We start from the raw sequence: 22,692 nt of genomic DNA, 5'->3' as shown, positions 1-22,692 counted from the left end.
ACAGAAAAAATGAGCATTTAGTAGTTATAACCAGTTCTAGGATTAAAGAAATTATCACATTTTTGGGGGCTGCTGTGACAGATTTGTGGAGAACTAACACAAAATGAGAGATTATGTGATGCCACTTGAAAACCTTTCATATTATTAGAACCTACACAGTTTTCGCACTACATCAGATTTTAGGATTGTGGGGCATTAAAACAAGTTTTGGGATTACAGCTCAAACATTTTGTTGGTTGCTTTGACAAATTCGGAGACACTAACACATGAATAATGGGGCGTCGTGCTGGATTTGGGGGTTCTATAACAGAACTTTGATAGATTTGAACAAATTCTGGATTATGATAACAAAAAGGTTTGTGGCACTGTACTAAATTTTGTGATTGGGGACTTTTCTGGATTAAACCATCCAACTAATTTTAGGTTTTCTGACGCATATTTTGCTATTTGTGGGATCTGTAACAAGTCTGTGTATCATAACTAAAAAAAGTTTGGAGGTTTCTCAACAAATTAGTGGATTCTGTGACTCTGACAAACTGGAATGTGATAAATTCTTGCGGTACTATACCAAATTTAGAGATTTAAAGGGTTTTGTAACACATTTCTGACTATGGCAAATGATTTTTTTGGATGGCTCCTTTGCCAAGATTTAGTATTTGAATGTGGTGACAAGATTAGCAAGTGTACCTCAATGTTCTTAAAGTTTTAAAGGATTTTGTTTTTTTTGACACATTCCTGTTCTCACTTCATGGCTTATCAAATCCTGCTCAGGACCCCAGAGACTCTTGTTCCGGCCCTGGAAACCAGAACGATGCATTAAAAGGAGAAAATAGTGACTTGGGGATTAGTTTACTAGATTGTGTAATATTTTCCCATTGATTCACGAAATGATAAAAGGGGGTAAAAGCCTCTGACAGTTTCTCTCCAATGATCCCCCCTTTTCCCGAAAAGCAGATCTGCGCTGCTGTCTCCTTGCGGTCGAGACGCACAGAAGCCCTCCATCACCGGAAAGGAATGCAGAAAACTATGTAAAAGTTTCCGAGTGTGTGTGCTCGTGCGCGCGCGTGTATGTGTGTGTGTCTGCCAGCACTTTCAGAGGTTACACATCACTTTTTGGCCCGGCAGGATGTCGTAAGAGCTCGCGGCGGGGCAGGCAGAACTGGGAGCAGCCCCCCTGTTAAGTAGCAGATTGTGTGGAGACTCTTCCCACTTGGAAAGAGGCTCGCCGACGCGTCAGGACACCAAAAACCCGCGGAGCTCTCTGACTTCAACACCGGACCACCTCACTCTCCCTTTCTCAGACTGGGGTTCTACAACAAAGGCTTAAACCATTTTTTATTTTTAAATTTTTTGAATCAACCAAAAGAATTCCAACAGTTTCCTCTAGGTCAGTCCTGCATGGTGTTTTGATTTTTTTTTCGCAGCTTTAGGTGAATTATTTGAGTTCCAGGTGATATCATGACGTAAAGATAATTTAACTTCTTGCCATTTTAAAGGCTATGCTGTTATTAGACTTTATTATCTCTAAAACCCAGGTTCCAGTCACATTTTATTCGGGATAATGCGACAGACGAGTGGACTATTTCTTGGCGTTGCAGTGCGTAATTGCGCACAGCGCCAGGACTTGATGCTCGGTTATTCTGAACGGTGGAAAGACTTTCTTTCAGTTAAAAGTGGTTACATCTGATCAGCAAAGATATTAGAGACTGGATTAGACGCGTTGCAGTGTGCATGCACCAGAATTGAAGCTCTGATAGAAGAGGGAAAACGGAATTTAACGCATGAGAGAGAAGAGACAGATTTGCCTTTGTGCACCTTTATTCTAACAGGTTTACCATGATTTTAAAACGGCTTTATTGTGTAAGAAAATAAGTTTTGTTGTGAATTTATGTGACTTTATCTATTCAAACAAATATGTAAAGTCGTTTAATATTTTAATGGATACATAGTGAACAGTTTGACGCGCTTAGGAATAGTGGAAAAAGGATTTTCTCATATTCCTGCCGTGAAAACTGCGTTTTCTGACGATTTAAGCAATTATTTGATCCTAGCTGCAGATTTTAATGATAAAAGTTGTACATGTGTCAGGTGAAGGAGCTTATTCAGGTAGAATAACGGTCTTAAAGCCCCGAGGATGCTGCGGGGTTGCCGGAGCTGATACTGAAGGTCTTAAACGCCTTCTTCGTTCCTCTCGCAGCTTCATTCATGTTCTGCTGAGCCAGAGGAGCTGAAGATGAAGAGCAGTCTGTCTCTGGCGGCGGCTGCCTTCCTGGCACTGCTGCTGTCCTCCGCTCAGGCCCAGGACCAAGGTAAAGCCGCTCCTCCTCCTCCTCATCCTCCTCCTCCTCCTCCTCCTCCTCCCTCTCCTCCTCCTCTCACTGTGATCCAACACATATGACTTCAACTTCTCTCACCTCTGCCTTTTCTCTGTCTGCAATGTGTAGCTGCATATTTAGTCTGAATAAAAAAAATCACATAGAGAAAGCAATGTGTGTGTTTGTGAAATGATTTATCTAACTGATCATTTTCCTTTTCAGCTTCGGTTTAACCTTTGATTTTTTCCCCCCCTCCACTCCAACGATTCCTGATCTCCTCTTGAAGAGAAAACCACTCTCATCTTCAAATATCTGGTTTGAATTTATGGATAGGAGCTTTTTTTCCCCAAACCAGTAGCACTTTTTTAAAGTGGATTAAGACATGAATGTTACTTGCCCAAAGCAGTGATGTAGCTGAGAGTTGAAAGTATGTTAAAATATGGTCTCCAGGTGCAACCGCTATGAAGAAAAGCTTCATTATTTTGCTTTTCTCCTTAAAAGTAAAGGACTTTAAGCAGTTTTATGCTTCTTTTATGCCACAGATTCACTTATATGAGTCTTGAAATACAGTAAACTATCTTAAAAATTATATTTAAGTGATAAAAACAAGAAAAAAGTATGTATTTTAGCCTCTACTGCATCCCATGTGAGGCTGTAGAGCTGAAATAAATCTCCGTCTGTTGGATAAGTAGGGCATCTTTTCATCTGCAGACAGATGTAGTTTGATCTTTTTTGCACTAGGAGGGGCCCTTGCTCAAACTCTCCTACAATCTATACTGTAGCCTACATTTCTCCTGTTTCAAAAAAAAAAAAAAAAAAAAAAAAAAGAAGAAGAAGAAGAAAAAAGGAAAAAGCCCAGACGGCACGTGGCCAAGTTTCCTCCCTACGTCCTTTCTCCTGATGGAACGGAAAGACAAAATATGAGTATCACATTATTTTCCAGAGATTTTAAAGGTTGAGGAGAGGAGAAAATCTGCTCCTCTGAGCCTCTGGATATTCTCTCAAAAATAACAAAAAAAAAAAAAAAAAGGAGAGTGCAGTAAAAACCGATTGGACCGTAGAGGGAGAATCCTTCTCTCTCTTCTCTGACCTCCTGTGACCCCCCTTTAATGTCCCAGCTGGGGCCCTCGCTGCCTTTCCAGAGGTCACGAGATCTTAACAGGGTCGTATATATTCTACCGTTTGGAATAGTTTGACATGTCGGGGCCAGATTGAAAGGCTCAAACACCTTGAAGAGAAAAAGACTCTGGACAGGAACGGCTCTGCTTTAAACTTTCACGTTTTAAGTGAAAAAAAAAAAAAAAAGAAGCAAATAAAAGCAGATGACAAAAGCCACAAAGAAAAGCTTGAAAGCCCTGGATGTGAGGAGAGGATGATGTGTGTGTGTGTGCTTGAGTGTGTGTGTTGGATGAGAAGTTTTTTTTGGGTAGTTTTATTTTATGGCCGTTTGGAAACAGAAGCAGCTCCCCGCAACCCGTGAATTGACTCACCAGGTTGGTAGTTCCTCCATTTTTGCCGTTCTGTAACCTTCCCGGTCAAGCCTTGAACAGGTCAACTGGACATGAGTCTCGGCTTTACGACGATATTTTATAATGATATTCTTCACTCCAGCAATAACAGATATACCGGTTGGTGGTCTAGTAAGAAATAGAGGCGTGGAGAACGTGTCTTTAAACTCTAGCTAGATCATCTGTGATATGATTTATCTACTTTATGTATCTTTGAGTAATTTGTGTTTCCGCAGTTCTTCCGGCGAATCCGTGCAGCTGTTTCATGAAATCAGAACAAACTCTGGAGCTCAGATTACTTGCTGCCAATATGTGAAGAAAACGTTTCTCCAGCATGAAAAGATTAAGAATTGGATGCAACGTTTCCACCTGTTTGTTACACGAGAATGTTAGATAATGTCTCACTCAGGCGAGTGAAAGTTTGGTTAAAGATTTTGAATAAATTCATAAAGAAAGAAAAGTCTCTAAAACTCGAAAACATCCAGTACTCTGGATAAATACTTATACTTAAAAACTATGGCAATACTAAGTCTTTATTATGAAAGAGTAGATAAACTGTCTTTTTAGTTCCAGATTGTGAACACATACATTTTATATGATTAAGTAATTAACAGACAATAGCTAAATGAAATACTCAGTGTTTCATTTAGTGTTAAACCTATTCATAAACAGCTTATTTCTGGTATCTGGTACCAAAAACCAGATGTAGTGTTATTTCCCACAGCTAATTTCTTGTAGAAGAGTTTGAGAATTCAACGCAGGTGTTGTGACATCTCTTTAGGTCGTCCTTTCTTGTTGGAGAAACACTTTTATCTTAAATTTTGTGAACAGACCTCGTTAGTTGCATCTGAACCAGGCTGTTAGTTACATACTTTAACTCATCTCATTATTAAGCTACTTTAATTTGTTTAAATTTAAAGGTATTTTCTACACTTATCAAGCTTAAAAACATAAAAGATGTCTGTGCATTATACTATTATAGCAAGCTAGATATTCAGGTAGGCAACATTTTTATTTGCGTTCGTCTATGATCTAGTTTTTCACCCCAACCTGAAGAATATCATTTTAAAATATTAAAAATAGACACATAACCTGTGGCCCCCCTCGTGTACATGGAAACTTTTTGCCCGTTGCCCCAAGTTGTTGTTAACAACTTTTCATGTACACATGCATGACCCTCCATGTCAGAGATCACGATCTGAACTTTAATCTGTGTGCACTTTTATCCTGTTTGTTAGTTTAAGTCACAAAGACCAGCGGTTCTTAAACTATGGTCCAGATTCCTACAACAATTCTGGTTGTTTTAACTAGATGGTGATTTGTTTTTGCTAAAAGTAGAAGAAAGACTCTGTGATAACGAGTCCTAGAAAGAGACAACACTTTGGGTCTGGAGATGAAATATTTTAAGAACCTCTGGTGTAGATTTTTGGGAAAAGTGAGAAGAAAAAAGACGTACACGTGTCTTGAGTGGCACGGTGTATTCTTTTATGAGGTTTGCAATGGAGACGGTGAAAGTGATCAATCAGATCTTTATCCATTGTATAATCAATAATGCAGAATATAATCAGATTTGTGTATTTTTGTCAATTCAACATCATGAGTTGGATTGAGGTCATGGACAATCTGATGGATTTCAGCCGGTCCATGTTGTAGTTTGTTAACAGGGCGGGAAACTTTAAAAACCTGCTGGTTATCTGTCAAAGTCACCTGTATGGAAGCAAAGAAATGTTGAAATAATTAAGATTTTTACAAGCGACTTACTACCTGAATTTGAAACGTATCTACAAATGCATACAAATGAAATTTAAACACCACTAAGTTTACAGCATTTCATTTCTTTACTTTGAAAACCATTTATCTGAAATTCCAGATTTTTTTTTTATGTTTATTTATTTATTTTTTTTAAATTCAGACAGAAAATTAAATCGTCCAATATTAAGAAACTGAGGTTAAATTGCTCAGATTTCACTGGACATTTTCAAATTACAAAATTTCAAAAAAAAAAAAAAAAAATAAATAAATAAATTAAGTTGTTTTCTTGGGTTTCGTTACTAAGAGATCAAAACCTGATTGGACAGAGGTTTGATCAATTCCATTAAGGCTCCACAAAGATTGATTATCCTTAGTAGCCCAGATGTCCAATTTGAGTTTGACATCCTGTTTGGCTTTCACCAACCCAAAATGAGCAACGTCATTTTTTTGGATTTGACTTCTTACGATTTGATTTTTATATCCAAAAATGACCAGTTCAGTCTGGGAAATACAATCTTTTAAAAATACTGAACACAAGAAATCAAATGATTTAAAGCACAAAAATTGAAATAAAAAAAATTCATAAAGGGAATTAAAACTGCCTCAGATTGGATAGATGGTTTTCAAGGTAAAATATTTCAATGCTATAAATTCTTTGGTATTTAAATTTCATTAAGTACTCAGTAGTGGTTAAATTGTGTAAGTGGGTATTTAGTTGCTTATAAAATTCAAATTGGCCTTTCTTTGTTTCCATAGACACGGTTACAACCAAAATTCCTGCCCTGTTTGTGTTTCCTTCTTGAATGTAGAAGGTAGTGTCGTGTTGTTTTGTTGTGTTTTTGTTGTCAGTTTGTTGTTGCTTGAGTTGTTGACTGTGGCCACTGGCCACACGAGCTCAAACCGAGGTCATTTTTTTTTTTCCTCCAAAATGGCCTCCCTCACATCTGTAGTTTGGTTTTGTCTTGTGTTGTTTGCTCCAACAGTGAACTTGTCTAACTTCATCCTGGAAGTGTTGACTGTTGGGGATAATCCTTCTATTATCAACAATATAATACATCCACCTCCTAAAACTGCAGGATTAACTGTGTTTACATTTTCTCTTCACAGTCGACCCTCCATCAGATTTGAGGTTTAAGATTTTAAATGAAAACACAGTGCAAATGATCTGGACCAGACCACAGTCGAGGATACAGGGCTACAGAATACAAGTGACCTCAGACACAGGTGGGTGCTCATTAAACCTGCGAGTTCTGTCCTGCCGAGCTCATAACATTACGAGTGCCATAAACTCTCCGAGACATCACTCTGCCCGGCAAGACTCAACAATCCCCGCAATTATCTGAAGATGTCTGCAGACACATGTTTGGCTCCCGGAGCTCTAATGATAAAAGCGGAGGGGAAAAAAGGAAAAACATTATGTTTGGATAAGTGTAATCGTCAGCTGCCAATTCAACCAACACTCCCATGGAAAATTGTCAGTGTTGGTTTAACTCAGGAGTGTAGATGTGACATCCGCCAGCATTCATTTAACAGCTTAGATGGTTTTGAAATCAGCTGCCTTAACACTTAACTCAAAATTACTTAAACTTAATTTTACTAAAGCTGAAAAATCACCTTTGAAGTTAAATATACAAATGGGGACGTTTCTAAAGCTAAATTATATGGCCAAAAGTATACCGTAGGGTCCAAACGTGTGAGACCACTTTCCCATTTACTTGAATGGGAAAGTCAGACTTTTGGACCACTTTCGTTGGACATAATTTTGTGCACTTGTGGCCTTGTAATTTTTTCATGGTTTCTAGGCTCCTTTATACCAATGAGGTTTGAAATTGATATATTAAAGTCAAAGTGAAATTAGAAATAAGAGCAGCTTTAGCTTCAGTAACATGATGTATTTCCAAGTGAAATGGAACATGTTGGCAGGGCTTTATGCCACATTCACATCATATGGGATGAATGGAAAAGATGAGAAATATTGTATATATATAATAATGTTTATGCCTTGTAAGCGTTCCCATCTTCCGACAACTCAGGACGGTTGTATCATTGCACAGTTGGCCAAGTGAAGGTTAAAAATACTGTGCACTGATAACATAACATCATATCAATCAAATTTTGGGTTTAATCACCATGAATGACTACTCAGTGAGCATTTTCCCATTGAAAAGACATTTAAACAACGGCTATGGTCATCGGTGAAAAGACATTCAAAACAGGTTTAAAAGTTTTTTTCACTGTCTTCTATTTGAAGACATCGATTAAACTTTCACATTTAGACCATATTTCACCAGGATTTGTAATACTGGCTTTCAACTGAGAAATCTGGATGTGTTTTTTTTTAGTTTAGGCTCCAAAATGACGATAGGCTATTATTTGCACATTGTAGAGGATGAAAGATGTCACGATCGCAAATCCTGGTGAAATATGGTCTGGCGAAGGAGGTTTCCCACGCCAGCTTTCAAACCCTAGTCTTCCAGACCATGTACGACTACGCTGACCACCCAGCCAAAACTCAGCTGCACCAGACACACAGACCTGCAGCTATTTATACCTCCGGTACACAGAAAGTTATTTGACATGTTTTTTTTTCTTCCTGAAAACAAACAGTTTTTAAAATATTTGTACAAAAAAAATATTGTAAAAGCCCTCTATTTGTGCTTTTCCGAATACCATATTTGACTCCGCTCCTACTATATAGTTCCATATTTATGACATTTTATATGAAATATTAATGTTAAATGTGTTGCAATTACGTTTTTGTGTAGACCACATTTAACCGATCAGTGCAATATGACTTTGGAGAAATAACTTCATACTAATCAATATCGTCTCTCTTTGAAGCTACAACTGAACAAAGTATCAAAATGATTAAACAAATTTGTGTTTTGTAACATGTTGATGTTGGAAAAAAGAGGGGTGTAAAGAAGTTTCAGACCAAATATCACCCAGTTTTCAACTAGAAATCAGCATTGAAATGATGGTTGGTGCTCACTGGGTTTGGTTTACATGAGATGTTCCTGCTTGCTTGATTTTCTGGCACTTACATGTTATGAAGTGTCAAGTCGGATATATCTGAGCTTTCAGAAAAGTCAGTTTACCAGTCGTAATTATGACTTGGAAATTGGCGTGAATGTTATTTACAAATGGGAATCAAGATGAATATTTTTACATTTTAGACAAAAAGAAAGCGGTAAAAGAGATAATTTGATGTAAAAATAGTCAAAAATTATTTGTTGACACATATTTAGCATTTAACAGGAGATAAATTAATAATAATGCACTAGAACCTGTAAAATGTATTATTTGTTTCACTGTGTCTTTAATGATACAGCATGTATTTTAGACAATAGTGTGCTTCCAACTTTGTGGAAATAGTTTGGGGAAAACCCTTTCATTCTGCAACACGATGAAACCAGGAGCCAGTTAGCGCCAACAGTTTGTAAGTTCAAACTTAAGCTAATTATAAAGTGTTTACTAAGTGGAGGTTTACGCATATTTAACTTAAAACAAACTAGTTCTTATGTAGAGATTAGTTGTCCCTTATTATTTACACTGTCTAACTTCCAGGTGTAACTGTTACGTATTGTCAGCTAACTGACAGCACTAACGTTAGCTTGCTAATATACAGTTTGACTCGTTTAGATTGAGGAATGATTGTATCTGACATGACATATGAAATGCTGTTTATTAATTTAAACAGAATTAAAATTACATTTAACAAACTTCAAAATATACCTCAAATTACATACTGTAACGTTACGCCAACAACATTAGACTAAATGACCAAATAACGTTGGTTAGATTAGATTAGCTTAATGAATACTAACTAAAACACTAATTTTACGTGTGTATGTAATTAAGTGTGTTAATTAAGCTTAGTTTATTCTCTAACTTTTGACAGGCTAACTGTTTTCCCCTGCTTCCAGTGTTTAAGCTAAACAACGCTAACCATGAATAAGCATATTTACCAAAATGTTGTTCTTTAAATGTTTGCTTGCTTGCTTTAATGTAATGAAACTTTGAGGGTGATATAATCACCTCTATCTCCCTTTATTTCTAACTTTAAAGCTAGTTAGTGTCTTTTGAACTATAAAGGCAATTCATTACATTTATTTTTATCAATAAATAAACAAAAAATAACAAAATATTACTAATTGTGAGTACAACTGATGGTACAAGGAGTTATTTAAATCTAAATTTTATGGGTCTTTTTACATTAATGACCCATTACCATGGTAACTTGCACACAAGTCGTTAAAAATTCCTGAATTAATGGAGCCTACATGAATAAATACCTTTAACCCATCTGATGTAAACCTTTAATATTTGAAAATGATATTTTTAAGGAATAATTACTCTTGACTTAATGGAGGAATTGGAGGGATTTCAGGGTTAAAATAATATGTTTTGGTTCATAGTAATGCGGAAAGTTTTTATTAAATTAATTCATACTGTTCTTGCTTACACGTCTCTTTCAGTCCTCGGGTCAACAGTTGGAATCAGGTTTTTCTGAAGCCCTGTTGTGACTCTTGGAGAAATGAAGTAATGCAATAGTTTCCTAATGGCTTCCCTCTGACTTTTTGCATTCTTGTAGAAGAACCAACAAAAGAATTTAATCTGCCTGCGTCTGCGACTAAGACCGCCATCTCAGACCTGAGTCCAGATGTGGATTATACCGTAACGATATCTGCATACATTGGATCAGAGGAGAGTCTGCCCATTTCCGGCCAGATCACAAGTGAGTCACCATGTCCCTCAATGTGTGTGTGTTTATGTGTAAATTAGCACCAGACCTCCAACCAAATGCTAGTAAAGTTTGTCTGCAGCTGGTCAGGTTTGGCAGGAAGACACCTCGACCTGCTCCGGTCAAAAAACTAAACCGGATTGTAAGACAGCTGAGGGATTTTTTAATGAAAGTAACACCAGCATTTAAAACAAAAGTGTGAAATTTCACGGCAAAAATCACCATGATATTTTAAAACGATCTGTGGATTTGCATGTGGGGGTGAAGAAAATCTACACAAAGTTTTCGTGTTGTAAATTTGCCACTGACCAAAAGCAACCAGTCTTGACAGTGTGGGCCTGTGAGGGAGCAGAGTGCCATTCATGTTTATTTAACCTTCTCTATTGTAGTATAAACTGCTCCACAAAAGAGACATGCTGTACAGACGCTAATGAGACAGGAGTTGATAATACAAATACGTCTTTGTGACAGACTAGCGGTTAGCTCGCTAGCTTCCTAAGGAGTGTGGATTACTTTTGCTATGCCATTCTCTGGTGTGACCAGGCCTTAAGAAGACTTAAATTCTCAAAAAACTGAACCCTGATTGACCGACATCTAATTAAAAATTGGTTAAGCCATTTTTCAGCTTAGTGTGGAGACAGAAAACATTTATCATTTTAAATTCAAATTTTAAAAACATTTGAAGAGAGCCATCGTCAGACTTCTGCTGTATTAAATGTTAACCAAAAAATGGGTCAACAACATGGAAAGTCCTCAAAAAATTGGAAGTTTGAACGTCCACATTTCAATGATAACTGGACAACCTTAATTGGCTCTTAAAGATCATGTGATATGATTCTTGTGGTGAAATTTTTTCTCAACTGCTGTTTTCAGGGTCAAGAATGAAATTCAAATATCAATCTGTTGATTTGACAGTTAGTTGGGAGCTTTATTGCCTACAATATATAAAATAGAGACAACTGCAAACAGACATAGTCTCAACATGACTTTTAAAGGTGTTTGCAAAACAATCACCTCCCATGGGGCCCCAAGTTAAATATAAGGGGTCACAAGACAATTAAAAACATATATTTGTGTTTCACAAAATATGGATATTTTTCTTACATTTCGCTATTGGCTATTTTCACCTCTTTGGGGGCTCTAACAATCTTTCAAAGTAAAAAAAAAATTCATTCTTCGATTGAACTGCTAACAATTCATGTCCATATTAAGGGATCATAACTGGCTTCATTTTAAGGGATCACAAGCAAAAAATGTTGGGAACAACAGATTTAGTTGGTGAAAACAGCATAGGACGGCAATGCTTTTAATAATCTAACTGACAAAAGAAAAGACAAGACATGATGGTAAAATGTATAGAAAATGAGCCGTTACTGCAGTAGATGGATGGCAGCATTTTGGTGGGGACGCCTGCTTGGTACCGCTGCGTTACGATGATCTGAGAAACCCTCCGTAGCTCCGGAGATTCCCTGGAAATCTGTCAGAAATGATGACATCAGCCCGTCATCATTTGGGAGCTCATTTTGCATGTCCATTGTATCAACGAGGAGTTAACGTTGCACAAGTAACCCTCAGATGAGAAAATATATCTCATGTATGGAAAAAACAAGATCTGTTCCAATTTGAGAGGTCTGCCATCTGTTGAAAAGAAACAGGGACAGTCACTGACAGAAAATGGTTCATAAGATGACATTAAATGAAAGAGATGGGTTTTTTTTAGAGGATAAATTGTCCCTAACTTTCATAATAACATAACTGTATTGTTTTTTTTTTACAGTTGAAAGTGGCAGAGGAACTCCCAGGAAACCAGACCCTTCAGACTCAGTCAGTAAGTCCTTTGTTCGTTTATTTTAAATAAGAATTTAATGATCAGGTTTCAGCTAAGATAATGAGTCGCAATCATTCAAATCGCCGCCATACCTCCTCGACTTTTCCACTTTTTGTTCTCGAACTTTTTTCTTCACTGCTGGGCGTCATCCATCAGTGTGAGCTCAGCAGCGAAGGGAGGCTCCTACCACACAACACCCCATTGTATAGCAATAATCAAAATGAGGCCCCCATAAATCTCTGAAGTATTCTGTCATCCGTTTGGTCCCCTGCCGGCCAATTATGCCAATGTGGAGGAATCTGCACATGCTCAGTGTGGGGGTCGTAGGTGGGGAATGAGACTGCTGTTGGAGCTAAGGGAGCTGAGCTGAGAGGAGCCCAGCCCTTAAGTGCTGAGAGAAGTGGAAACCATTACAGATGCTGATTTACAAGAGCGCTGCTGCTGCTGCCTGGCTCAGTTCTGCAGATGATGACGAGCTTGTGCTGATTTTTCCTTCTTTTCATGAGAGGAGAGTCGAGAGGAGAGTCACGAGGAGGCTCCTAGAAAGCAGGGTAGTGCAGAGAGTCCTGTACTTCTACCCACAGCAGTACAGTTTGAAGACTAAACAATGAAAAGAATCCAGAAGTCCATGAAATAATGAGGTGTAAACCCAGAGTTACTTTGTGCAGATTTGGCAAAAGTTGAGGTTTTAGGAAATAAGAGTAAAACCTGTTACTACATTTAAATAGGAAGTTTCTGCAAAACCCTTGATATTGTTCGTCAGTTCATTATTCCAATTATATCCCAGTTTGGCAACTACAGCATCATTAAAGAGCAACAACACCCCCGAAAAATCTTGTTTTTGTTGACCTCCCTCCTGTGATGTAGAAGTGTACTCTGGGGGTGTGTCAGTACACCATGACATCACTGCTGGGTGTGGTTACAGGTGTGACAGAGCACATTTCTTCTCTTTCACCCAGAGAGGGCGGTGAAACACTGTTTTTCAGCCTGATGTTAAGTTACTCTTTAAGGCGTAGTTAGTTTCACGCTGTGATAAATTTTCAAATAAAAATCGGCACTCAAATAATAGTGAGAAAAAGCTAAAGTAGTAGCGACTAACGTATACGCCGCAGTAGCAGTCGCTAGAAGCAGTTAATTAGCATGTTGAAAAGTCAAAATCTTTGCTTGTCCACAATTTTTGTCGCCATTTTTCTGTCTCTATTTTTCATGGCTGTTGCTAGGTAGCATGCTAGCTACCATGCTAACTAGAAAGATGACATCCCCGTTCTTATTCCTGCCTACTGATTCAGTGGTCTGTAACCAAGCTAAGGAAAGGATTCTGCTCCCTGAACCCTTGAAAGGCTTTTAATACGAAACCTTTGTAGGAATTTCATTGAGAGCAAACAGCAGCAACAATGAACTTACACAACAATCAGGAGCAAACCAGGAAACAAGAAAACCTTTTACAAAAATATCATCAAATATAAAACTTTGAAATTGGAAACAAAGGTCTGTCTTAAATAAAGACCCGCTTCTCTCTTTGGTTGAAGTAAGTAAGGCCCTGCCCACTATTTGAGATTTTGGTTAAATTAGGTGAAGATCTTGAATAGTTTAAAAAGGCTGTTCTTGGCTGAAGTGAGATGTGACTTAACTGTTACAGTATTTTTGTTATTGTTACATAATTTCTCGTAGATGTCGTCCTTCACTTTGCAAATGGGGAGATATTTAAAAAAAAAAGCGTGACTACATCTGGCCCTCACATTCTGATTTTATTAAACTATTTTCCCCGTTTCCTCCACATATTGTGAACATTAAAATTTGTTTTTTAATGTGACTTAAAGTTAGTTGTACACATATTCATGCTCTTTCAATGTTATGCATATTATAGTTTGGATATTGATATACTTGGCTTTAGATATTTAAAAGGGTCAAAAATACACAAAAGTTTTGAGAGCTGGTCAAACTTTTGAAAATTAAATCTCATATGTTTCCTGAATTATCATGTTCCTTTACTTTTTGATCTCTCTAACTCACCCCCATTCCTTCTCACTCCTCACTTTTTTTCCCAGAATGCTCCGTGGGTGCCATTGCCGACGTGGTATTCTTGGTTGACGGCTCCTGGAGCGTGGGCAGGCCGAACTTTAAATACATCCGAAACTTTATCTCAGCGGCGGCCGGAGCCTTTCAGATCGGAGAGGAGAGAACTCGTGTGGGCGTAGTCCAGTACAGCGGCGATGCCCGGACTGAGTTCAGACTGAATGAACACCTGACGCGACCGGTGCTGCTGCGGGCCATCGGTTCACTGCCGTACAAAGGAGGCAACTCCATGACAGGTACACTGTTAATGTCCTTAAATGTTTGATTTATACACTGCTTCTGTTATCACTTTGGGTTAGTTTCAGTGTATTTAGTATTAGTTTAGTATCCTAAATTAAAATGTTGATACTTTTCCTATGATTTGGTATTTTGCAACAAATGGACACATAATTTTTCATAATATTTTCAAATTTAAATGTCAAACTTTAAATGTCAAATCAGCATTTTTGTGCTACTGTTGTAATGTATGTACACTGAAACTTTCTGGCTGTGCATCATTTAATCCCACTTGAGTAAAACCTGTCTTGTTTCTCCAGGCGACGCCCTCGACTACCTCTTGAAAAACACTTTCTCTGAGGCAGCTGGTGCCAGGAAGGATTTTCCCAAAGTGCTGGTGATCATCACAGATGGCAAATCTGAGGATCCAGTGGAGAGTTACGCCAGGCAGCTCAGGAACAGGGGGGTGGAGATCTTTGTCCTCGGTACGCAGCCAAAGCAAGTTTATTACATTCCACATCTTACATTTTCCATCCGTATTTAATGCGTTTAACTGTCGTAGTAACAAAAGCAGCCTGTGATGACGTAAGAAGAGAAAAACGGTTAAATTCCTATATCATTAACGTTACAAGCGAGTGATAGCAAGTTTTATGTATGTTTACGCTGAGGAGGGACTGTCAGACTTTCCACCAACTTAGGATGGAGAAACAGAAATGTGCTGTTGCCATGGTGTTAAGAGGGCTGGTGGTTAAATAATAATAACAGCTCATCTTCTACTGCCGGTAAAAAGAGGTCACTGATAGAAAACTGCTAAGAGAAATATGTTCCTAGTTCTTGCAGGAGTAACACTGTAAATATCCACCTCTCCTAAAGGAACATAAACAGGCTTCTTGTTAGCTTGGCTGTAGCATAGATTGAAATACCCAAGCTAAGTATAAGTACCTCATAATTTTACTTAAGTACAGTACTTGACTAAATGTACTACACTTAGTTACTTTAAACCACTGTTAATACTACAGAAGAAACATGCTCAGTTACAAGAAAAAGTATTAGCACTACTAAACGATAGTGCAGAAGAGTGCTGTTTAATTTTGTTTAATGGTAAAACCTGATGGGTATCTCCAGTTTTTTGGTATTTTCATGGTGTCAAATTGGTTGATGAAAGAGAGGAGGGAAAGAAGGACAGAATGAAAGAGGGAAAGAACAAAAGGAATGAAAGAAAAAAAGGGAGGGAAGCAGTAAAGAAAGCAGCCAAAATTACATAGCAAAAGAAATAAATAAACAAGGGAAGAAGAAAGAAAAGACATTATGAGAAATATTTTATAATCTTGCATGGTCATATCTTATTAATGTAAAAATCAGAACTCTGGGAGTAAAATATTCCTCTCTGAAGTATAAAATACTCAAATAAAACTGTGCTTTAGTACAGTATCGGAGTAAAAATACCATTTTTCACCATTTGACACAGACACTTGCTGAGTTGTACTTTAAATAAACTGTATTCTATAGAAATTCGCAGCTTTGGTAAGAGTGTCAAAGTGTTAGAAGAATATGGGATTGTAAAACTCACCAGTCTTAAAATGGAATCCAACCAGTGTCACATTTACTGCCCATGCTGTCACACTTTCCAGCCAGAGCAGAACAAAAAAGTCGAGGTTTGGCATTTTTTGTTGTCCATTGGTGGTGAATCCAGCTGGACAACGTTTAAAGTGCTAACGTGGAAAACAAAATGCTTCACTTCATGTATTTATAGATTGCTTATTTCATCCAGTATTTACAGACCTGGAGCAAATAAACCTGTTACCACTGACACAGTAATCCTAACACGATGCCAGTGACTTTACAAGCGCCTCTATGAATTCACTCATAGTTCAGAATGAATACACGTCCCTAAATATGGCAGCCAATGACAATCATATTTTCCCTTTTTTCATAAAGTATCAGGTACAAAGCTCTTACCACACCTTTTGATTATTTTTTTTTCCTCGGTCCATTTTAGGGATCCAAGAGGCTGATGAAGATGAGATGAAGCTAATGGCCTCCACTCCTTACAGAAGTCACATCTATAAAGTCGCCAACTTTGATAAAATCAAGAATGTGCAGAAAGAGCTAATCACCCAGGTGTGCGCTGGTGTGGATGATCAACTCAGCTTACTTACCAGCGGAGAAGAAGGTGAGATGTGGTAAAAACTACTTTTATACATTGTCTGAGTTTATCATTTAAAAAAAAAAAAGCTTGATAAAATGTTCCATTTCTGAAGTTTGCCATCTACTGTCTTCCATTGTCCTTATCACATGATCTTAAAGCAGTAGTTGGGTGAGAAGATCAGACGTTAAATATGAAGCAATCCATTAGCTTAGCTTAGCATAACGACCAGAAACGTGGAAACAGCTAGGCTCACCAATTAACACATTATTTCTAGTTTATTTAGTTAGTACATAAACATTTGAACAGAACCAGGGAAGCTGTTTTTCCTCGTTTCCTTAATGCTAAGCTAATCTAACCATCTCCTGCCTCAAGTTTTGTATTTATCAAACCAATATGAGAGTTGTATCAATCTAAAATAAGTCCTATTTTATAATATCTGGCACTGTGACATTTGTTATAAAGTAGTACTTTTCCATTTTTACAGATCATCACCAAAAAAACCCCCCCAGTTTTTAAAAGGAACAGATCAAGTAAACTGATTGTTGTTTATCCTGCTGCAGGAAGATTGCAAATTGCAATTTATTCTGATTCTGTCTCTATGGTTTTTTCAGTCGTTGAGCCAGCCTCTAACCTCCATGTCCTGGAGGCAGCCTCCAAGTCCATGCGGGTGACCTGGGACGCCTCCATCGGCGACATTACCGGATACAAGGTGCAGATGATCCCCATGATGGCCGGCAGCAAGCAGCAGGAGCTGTATGTGGGGCACACCCAGACCTCAGTGGTGGTCAGAGACCTTTCTCCAGACACAGAATACCAGATCAGTCTGTTTGCATTGAAGGGCCTGTTGCCCAGCGAGCCCGTCGTAGCCATGCAGAAGACAGAACCAGTTAAAGTGTCAGTGGGTGAGTACAAAAATACTTTCCAAATGGGTCAATTTTGACTTTTTAGCGTGATGGTTAGTAAGGTTTAGACGAGCTGTTTCCCCCTGCTTCCAGTCTTTATGCTAAGCTAAGATAATTGCTTCCCAGCTTTAGCCCCATACTTAACGCAGAGACGAGTCTGGTATTGATCCTCTATCTGCAAGAAAGCGAATAAGCCTATTTCCCAAAATGTAAAACTATTTTTCTATCTACATTGACCTGCTGCCCCAATTCATTTGAGTAGTGGATCCTTTTCATTATAAATATATTTGTTGACAACTCTTCATGTCCATGGTAAGGAAGGAAACTTCATTGTATCCAAAATTGAATGAAAAGCCAAAATTGACCTATTAGGAAAATCTTGAAATTAGAATTAAAGAACACGATTTCTCAAGTCTTGTAAATACACAGAATTCTTTAAATTTGGGGAATTTGGTTGAAGCACGTTGGTTGAATTCATGTCAAGTTGTAACTACAACATGGAAAGTCAGATCTCGTTCGATTGGGTGCTAAATAACACAAACGTACATGAAAAAGCCATTCACAAAGTCATTCACAGTAACTTTACACAATTTAAAGGGATATAGTACTATATAGACCACACACAGTTTATTATAACCCTTGTACGACTAATTCTGCAATCATACAACCATCTTGAAGTGTTTGATACTGTGAATGTTTACAAGTTGTAAACATGGTAATCTTTTCCATCACCACTAGACTTTAGTTTGCCAACAAACACATCTCATCAAGGTCAAAGACTCAAGTGATAAGTCTTTGAAAATATTTTTACCATTAATTACAACTTTGTATTGTGCCTTTTGCTTTTCCAACCTAGAATGTTCTCTTGGGGTGGATGTTCAAGCCGATGTCGTCCTCCTGGTTGATGGTTCATACAGCATTGGTCTTGCCAACTTTGCTAAAGTAAGAGCTTTCCTGGAGGTGCTGGTGAACACCTTTGACATCGGAGCAGACAAGGTCCAGATCAGCTTGGTCCAGTACAGCAGGGACCCCCACACCGAGTTCCAACTGAACACTCACCATGACCTGAGCGCTGTGGTCAAGGCCGTGAGGACTTTCCCATACCGAGGTGGCTCTACCAACACCGGCAGGGCCATGACCTATGTGAGGGACAAGATCTTTCAGTCCTCCAAAGGGGCACGTACTAATGTTCCCCGTGTTACCATCCTCATCACTGACGGGAAGTCTTCAGACGCCTTCCAGGAGCCGGCCACCAAGCTGAGGAACGCCGATGTGGAGATTTTTGCGGTTGGTGTTAAGGACGCTGTAAGATCTGAGCTTGAGGCCATCGCCAATGAGCCTGCAGAGACCCATGTGTACACTGTGGAGGACTTTGATGCTTTCCAGAGAATTTCAAAAGAACTCACACAGTCCATCTGCTTGAGGATCGAGCAGGAACTTCGCAACATTGCACAGAGACGTGAGTAATATTGCTTTAATTTTCTATGCAAATAACAGTGTGATTTGTTTGGCCTTTTTTGTTTAGCCTCAAATTCTGGTTCTGATTCTTGTCATATTGTTAGAATTTGAGTTAGAAAAGAAACAAAATTTTGTTGAAAGTAAAAAAACAACTTTATTTTCAGTAGATGCAGGCTTCTATCATCACTTGTCATGAATAACAATGTATTTTGTGGTGCTTGATGAAAAATATTAATATTGTGTATGTTTCAATGGAGTAGTGGTATATTTTACCCCTGTTTTAACTTAAAGTGGACCCTATCTTAAGCTGTAGATTTGGAAATTATGAATCACTTTGCTGATTTGATTGCGGTCACTATCTAGTTTGTTCATTTTGGTTTTTTTATTAAGCAATAGCACCACTATTCAGATCGCTGTGATGTTACAGTGTTGTTTCTGACATCAGTTCAGTCTTGGATTCTAAGAAAGTTCGGTCGGCTGCTGGTTTGAATGGTTTCATTCAGTTCAGTACATATCTGCGCTTATTTAAGCACCATTTACAAGGTTAATACCTCAGCAACCGCCTGTTTAAAGAACAGAACAGATTTATAACATCATAATTGTTTATGTGGACACATCTATCTAGCAGATTCTGTGGCATTATGACTATGACTGGAGACATAAAAACCGTTGTATTTGTGCAGTGTACCATGCTGCAGGAAAGGTTTTGTATTGCATGGATTTCCTTCATTGCATGAAATTTTAGGCAGTGATTATGGCTGTAATCTCTTCAGAGACAGTTTGGAGCCTACAGCCATTCAGTGTGTTATCGATTGTTTGTACGAAGATTGGGGGCTGTTTTGCTGTTGTTTATCCATTGTTCAGGGTTGGTAGTAGTTTGCTAAATTGCATGTTAGTATGTGGGATGCTAGCTTTGTTTAATCTGTGGAACAAGCTAGTTTAGCATGAACAAAAATGAACCAACCGTGTAGCACCAAACAGTCAGTGTGTTGTTGCTGATTAGTTTTACATTTTTTAGGCTATGAAAAGAATTCCCTTTGTAAAACAATCACGTAAATCTCAAAGTTGTTGCAGTTTTCTCACGATAACATAAAAATATGCTATTTTTTCTGTAGCACTTTGACATCCTGTTTATCTTGCTAGTCTTTATTCATCATAATTTAAAATACGTTAGCAGTTGTGGAATTTCTGCTAGTTAAAGCTACAGTTTCCTCAGCATTATGTCATACACCATGGTTGAGTGAAACAAAAAATACAAATAAAATTAAAAAGGAACACATTTTATTAATTGGTATGCTGTAATATGAGCTATGATGAATGATTTTCATCACTTCCTGTGTTCAGCAAATTATTTTGAAAGAGTTTAGATTTTTCATTTAAGCACATGTTGTATAATTACCAGTAAAGCACTGAACATTGTAACATGGAATATTCATTGTGATCAAAATAACATTTAAACAATTGAATTACTGCAGCAGTCAGATGTAACTCTACCACCCTTCGTGGTGGAGTTGAACACAGAGTAGTACCAACAGTCGTACATATGCACACAATTACTTTCATGTCACTTTTCCAAGCATGTCTTTTTCAGCTGAGCCCTCTTTTTGCCTCAATGTGTTAAACACATGTCCACCTTTTGATCTTTCAAGGGCAGAGAGAGTTCCTGCATGTGGAAATATTTGAACTAGGTCAAATAGTGGTTGCAGAGATTTCTTACCTTTTGTTTAAACCTAGTTGTAGCACTAGGTGACTCATCACATCAGGATGATCCACACTGTCAGGTGTGTTGTCCGTTTTGAAGCTGTAAACAAAATTTGACTTTTAAATTCATTCTTTGTACTGAAACCATTAGCCACCCATGACCATCTGGTAGTCAAATTTCAACAAGTAAGAGTTACTCGCAAATGCTGTTTTAGCCACAAATATTAATCACCCTGTGTTACTCTGCCAAATGGAGCTTCCAGGTCTGCCAATGTAGAATGTGACTCACACAAGCTTTGATTGCCGATTATATAATTGTTATATAATAATGATTTTATGTCAACAAAGTAAAATGTACAGGAGCCTGAATGAACAGCATAGTCACAGCTTCTATCCAACATAACAGCTCAATGAGCTCCCACAGTGGGCCGTTTCACAGCAGCCACCCTCCTTATGTTAGAGTGATGGCTTGTAGATACATCTTTATAAATGTATTTCCTGAATCCTCCATTTCTGCTGTTATTTTGAGGGAAGTCTTGTTGTTTTTTTCTATAGGTCAAACCCTCTTTTAATCAAGATGAGAGCTCAGCTCAGTTAGCATCATCTGTGATCTGGATTTTTTTTTTGCCATCTATCTTTTAATATTTGTTAGATGACAGCCTAGTATTGTAATGAAGCATAAAAGATTTTAGGAAAGGTGCCAAAAGTAGGCTAAACTGTATGATGATACCACTCTTACCTGTATGCTTAGCTCTGCTCCCTCAGTTACTGTTGATACACCTGTCAAGTTTTCCTATCTCGTACAGAATATAATTACAACTGTGATTTACCATTGAAATTCATAGTTATTTTTTGAAACAATAGGTCTTTGATTTCATGCATAAATAAATAAAAACAATTCTGACAATTTTGTTGTCCAAAATGTCAGGACTTCCAAATTTTATCAGCTTGTAGCTACCTAGCTGGCTAATTAGCTCAGTGAATTGGCAAAAAGATGACACCTGTCAGAGATTAGGCTGTTGGAGCTTATATTTGCTTAATTGTTTGTATTTTACAAACGATCAATGTTTCACTTACAAGAGAAAGTTCTTTGAGCATGAGTACAATCCGATGAGTTTGGCTAATGTAATGCTTTCTCAAATTACACGTTTGGCTGAGGTTGCTTGAGTGTAAACTCCCCTAAATCTAATAAAGTGCAAAACAGAGCTATTACTGTTACAACAAACTCTGATATAGCAGCATCCAGGACTGGCTAATGTAACCTGTTAACTTCACATAATAATGAAGCAATAATATGCTGTTTTTCTTTGGAAGTAATGCTAGGTTACTACTGTAGTTAGTAAGCTAGCCAGGCTACCAACATTTCCAGTTTACGTTAGACAAGACAAACACACAGTTTAATCTGATCCTCGCAATTTTGCTGTTGTTTTTGGTTTTGGAAAAGCGATTAAAAAAGATACCATCCTCAAAGCTCCTGAGATATCGAATATTGTTCTTACTGGAGCCTCATGCATACCGCTTTAGCATGTGGAAAATTCCAAGACTTGACAGCCCTGCTGTTATGTTACCTGCCTAGTTACGGTTACTAAGCTAGGAGGTCAGAAAAAAAATCACTGAAAGAAAAGTTTCTGACTTCATTGTATAAATTAGTCAGGGTTGTGTTGGATCTGACCTTAAGTGACTCATTGGGACTCCTAAGGGGACCATTTTCTGAGGACCAGAGACGCTCATACATAGCAGAACAGATCGGGTACTGCTGACGTGTTTGAAAAAAGTTAACACGACGTTGTAATTAGTTATAATAGGCTTAATGGGGCTGTAAATTTACTAATTAAAAGTATGAGTGTTTTTTTAAAGGTCAAATCTGGATTTCTTTGGACATTTTGGCATGTTTTAAATAGTTTTTTTTTCTGTTTTAGAGGTGATATTTGACTATTTGTCTTTAATAGATATTGGTTTGTGTACTGTTAATGGCTGCTTTCAAGAACAAGAAAAAAGACTGTTGAGCTGTTGTTGACTGTTGAGTAAACTAAAAGTAAGAAC

The 22,692-nt window shown here is 37.8% G+C and overlaps 1 protein-coding gene and 1 long non-coding RNA gene across 5 annotated transcripts in view; one reads left to right on the top strand and one right to left on the bottom strand.

Annotated features, from left to right (window-relative positions):
• Positions 1 to 1,202: 1,202 nt before the first annotated feature.
• Positions 1,203 to 22,692, top strand: part of col12a1b (collagen, type XII, alpha 1b) — a 152,239-nt gene continuing 130,749 nt past the window's right edge. For all 3 annotated transcript variants that reach the window (XM_042391103.1, XM_042391104.1, XM_042391102.1), the window contains exons 1-10: positions 1,203 to 1,387; positions 2,198 to 2,309; positions 6,683 to 6,799; positions 10,170 to 10,313; positions 12,097 to 12,147; positions 14,196 to 14,459; positions 14,760 to 14,924; positions 16,439 to 16,612; positions 17,200 to 17,490; positions 18,347 to 18,949. In XM_042391103.1, the coding sequence (XP_042247037.1) occupies positions 2,234 to 2,309; positions 6,683 to 6,799; positions 10,170 to 10,313; positions 12,097 to 12,147; positions 14,196 to 14,459; positions 14,760 to 14,924; positions 16,439 to 16,612; positions 17,200 to 17,490; positions 18,347 to 18,949 (1,885 nt within the window). In that variant the 5' untranslated portion in view covers positions 1,203 to 1,387; positions 2,198 to 2,233. The remainder of the gene's footprint in view (positions 1,388 to 2,197; positions 2,310 to 6,682; positions 6,800 to 10,169; positions 10,314 to 12,096; positions 12,148 to 14,195; positions 14,460 to 14,759; positions 14,925 to 16,438; positions 16,613 to 17,199; positions 17,491 to 18,346; positions 18,950 to 22,692) is intronic.
• Positions 11,070 to 22,671, bottom strand: LOC121882688. Of its 2 annotated transcripts, none has more exons than XR_006092148.1 (3): positions 21,389 to 22,671; positions 20,666 to 20,749; positions 11,070 to 11,957 (listed from the first exon to the last, which is right to left on the bottom strand). It is a non-coding gene; the product is annotated as an uncharacterized LOC121882688 (long non-coding RNA). The 2 variants fall into 2 exon arrangements; XR_006092149.1 differs by lacking the exon at positions 11,070 to 11,957 and adding an exon at positions 17,253 to 17,339.

Source organism: Thunnus maccoyii, chromosome 17, assembly GCF_910596095.1.
Source record: "Thunnus maccoyii chromosome 17, fThuMac1.1, whole genome shotgun sequence".
NCBI lineage: Eukaryota > Metazoa > Chordata > Actinopteri > Scombriformes > Scombridae > Thunnus > Thunnus maccoyii.
Note: the sequence above shows the minus strand (reverse complement) of the source record. Positions and strands in the feature narration are given on the sequence as shown.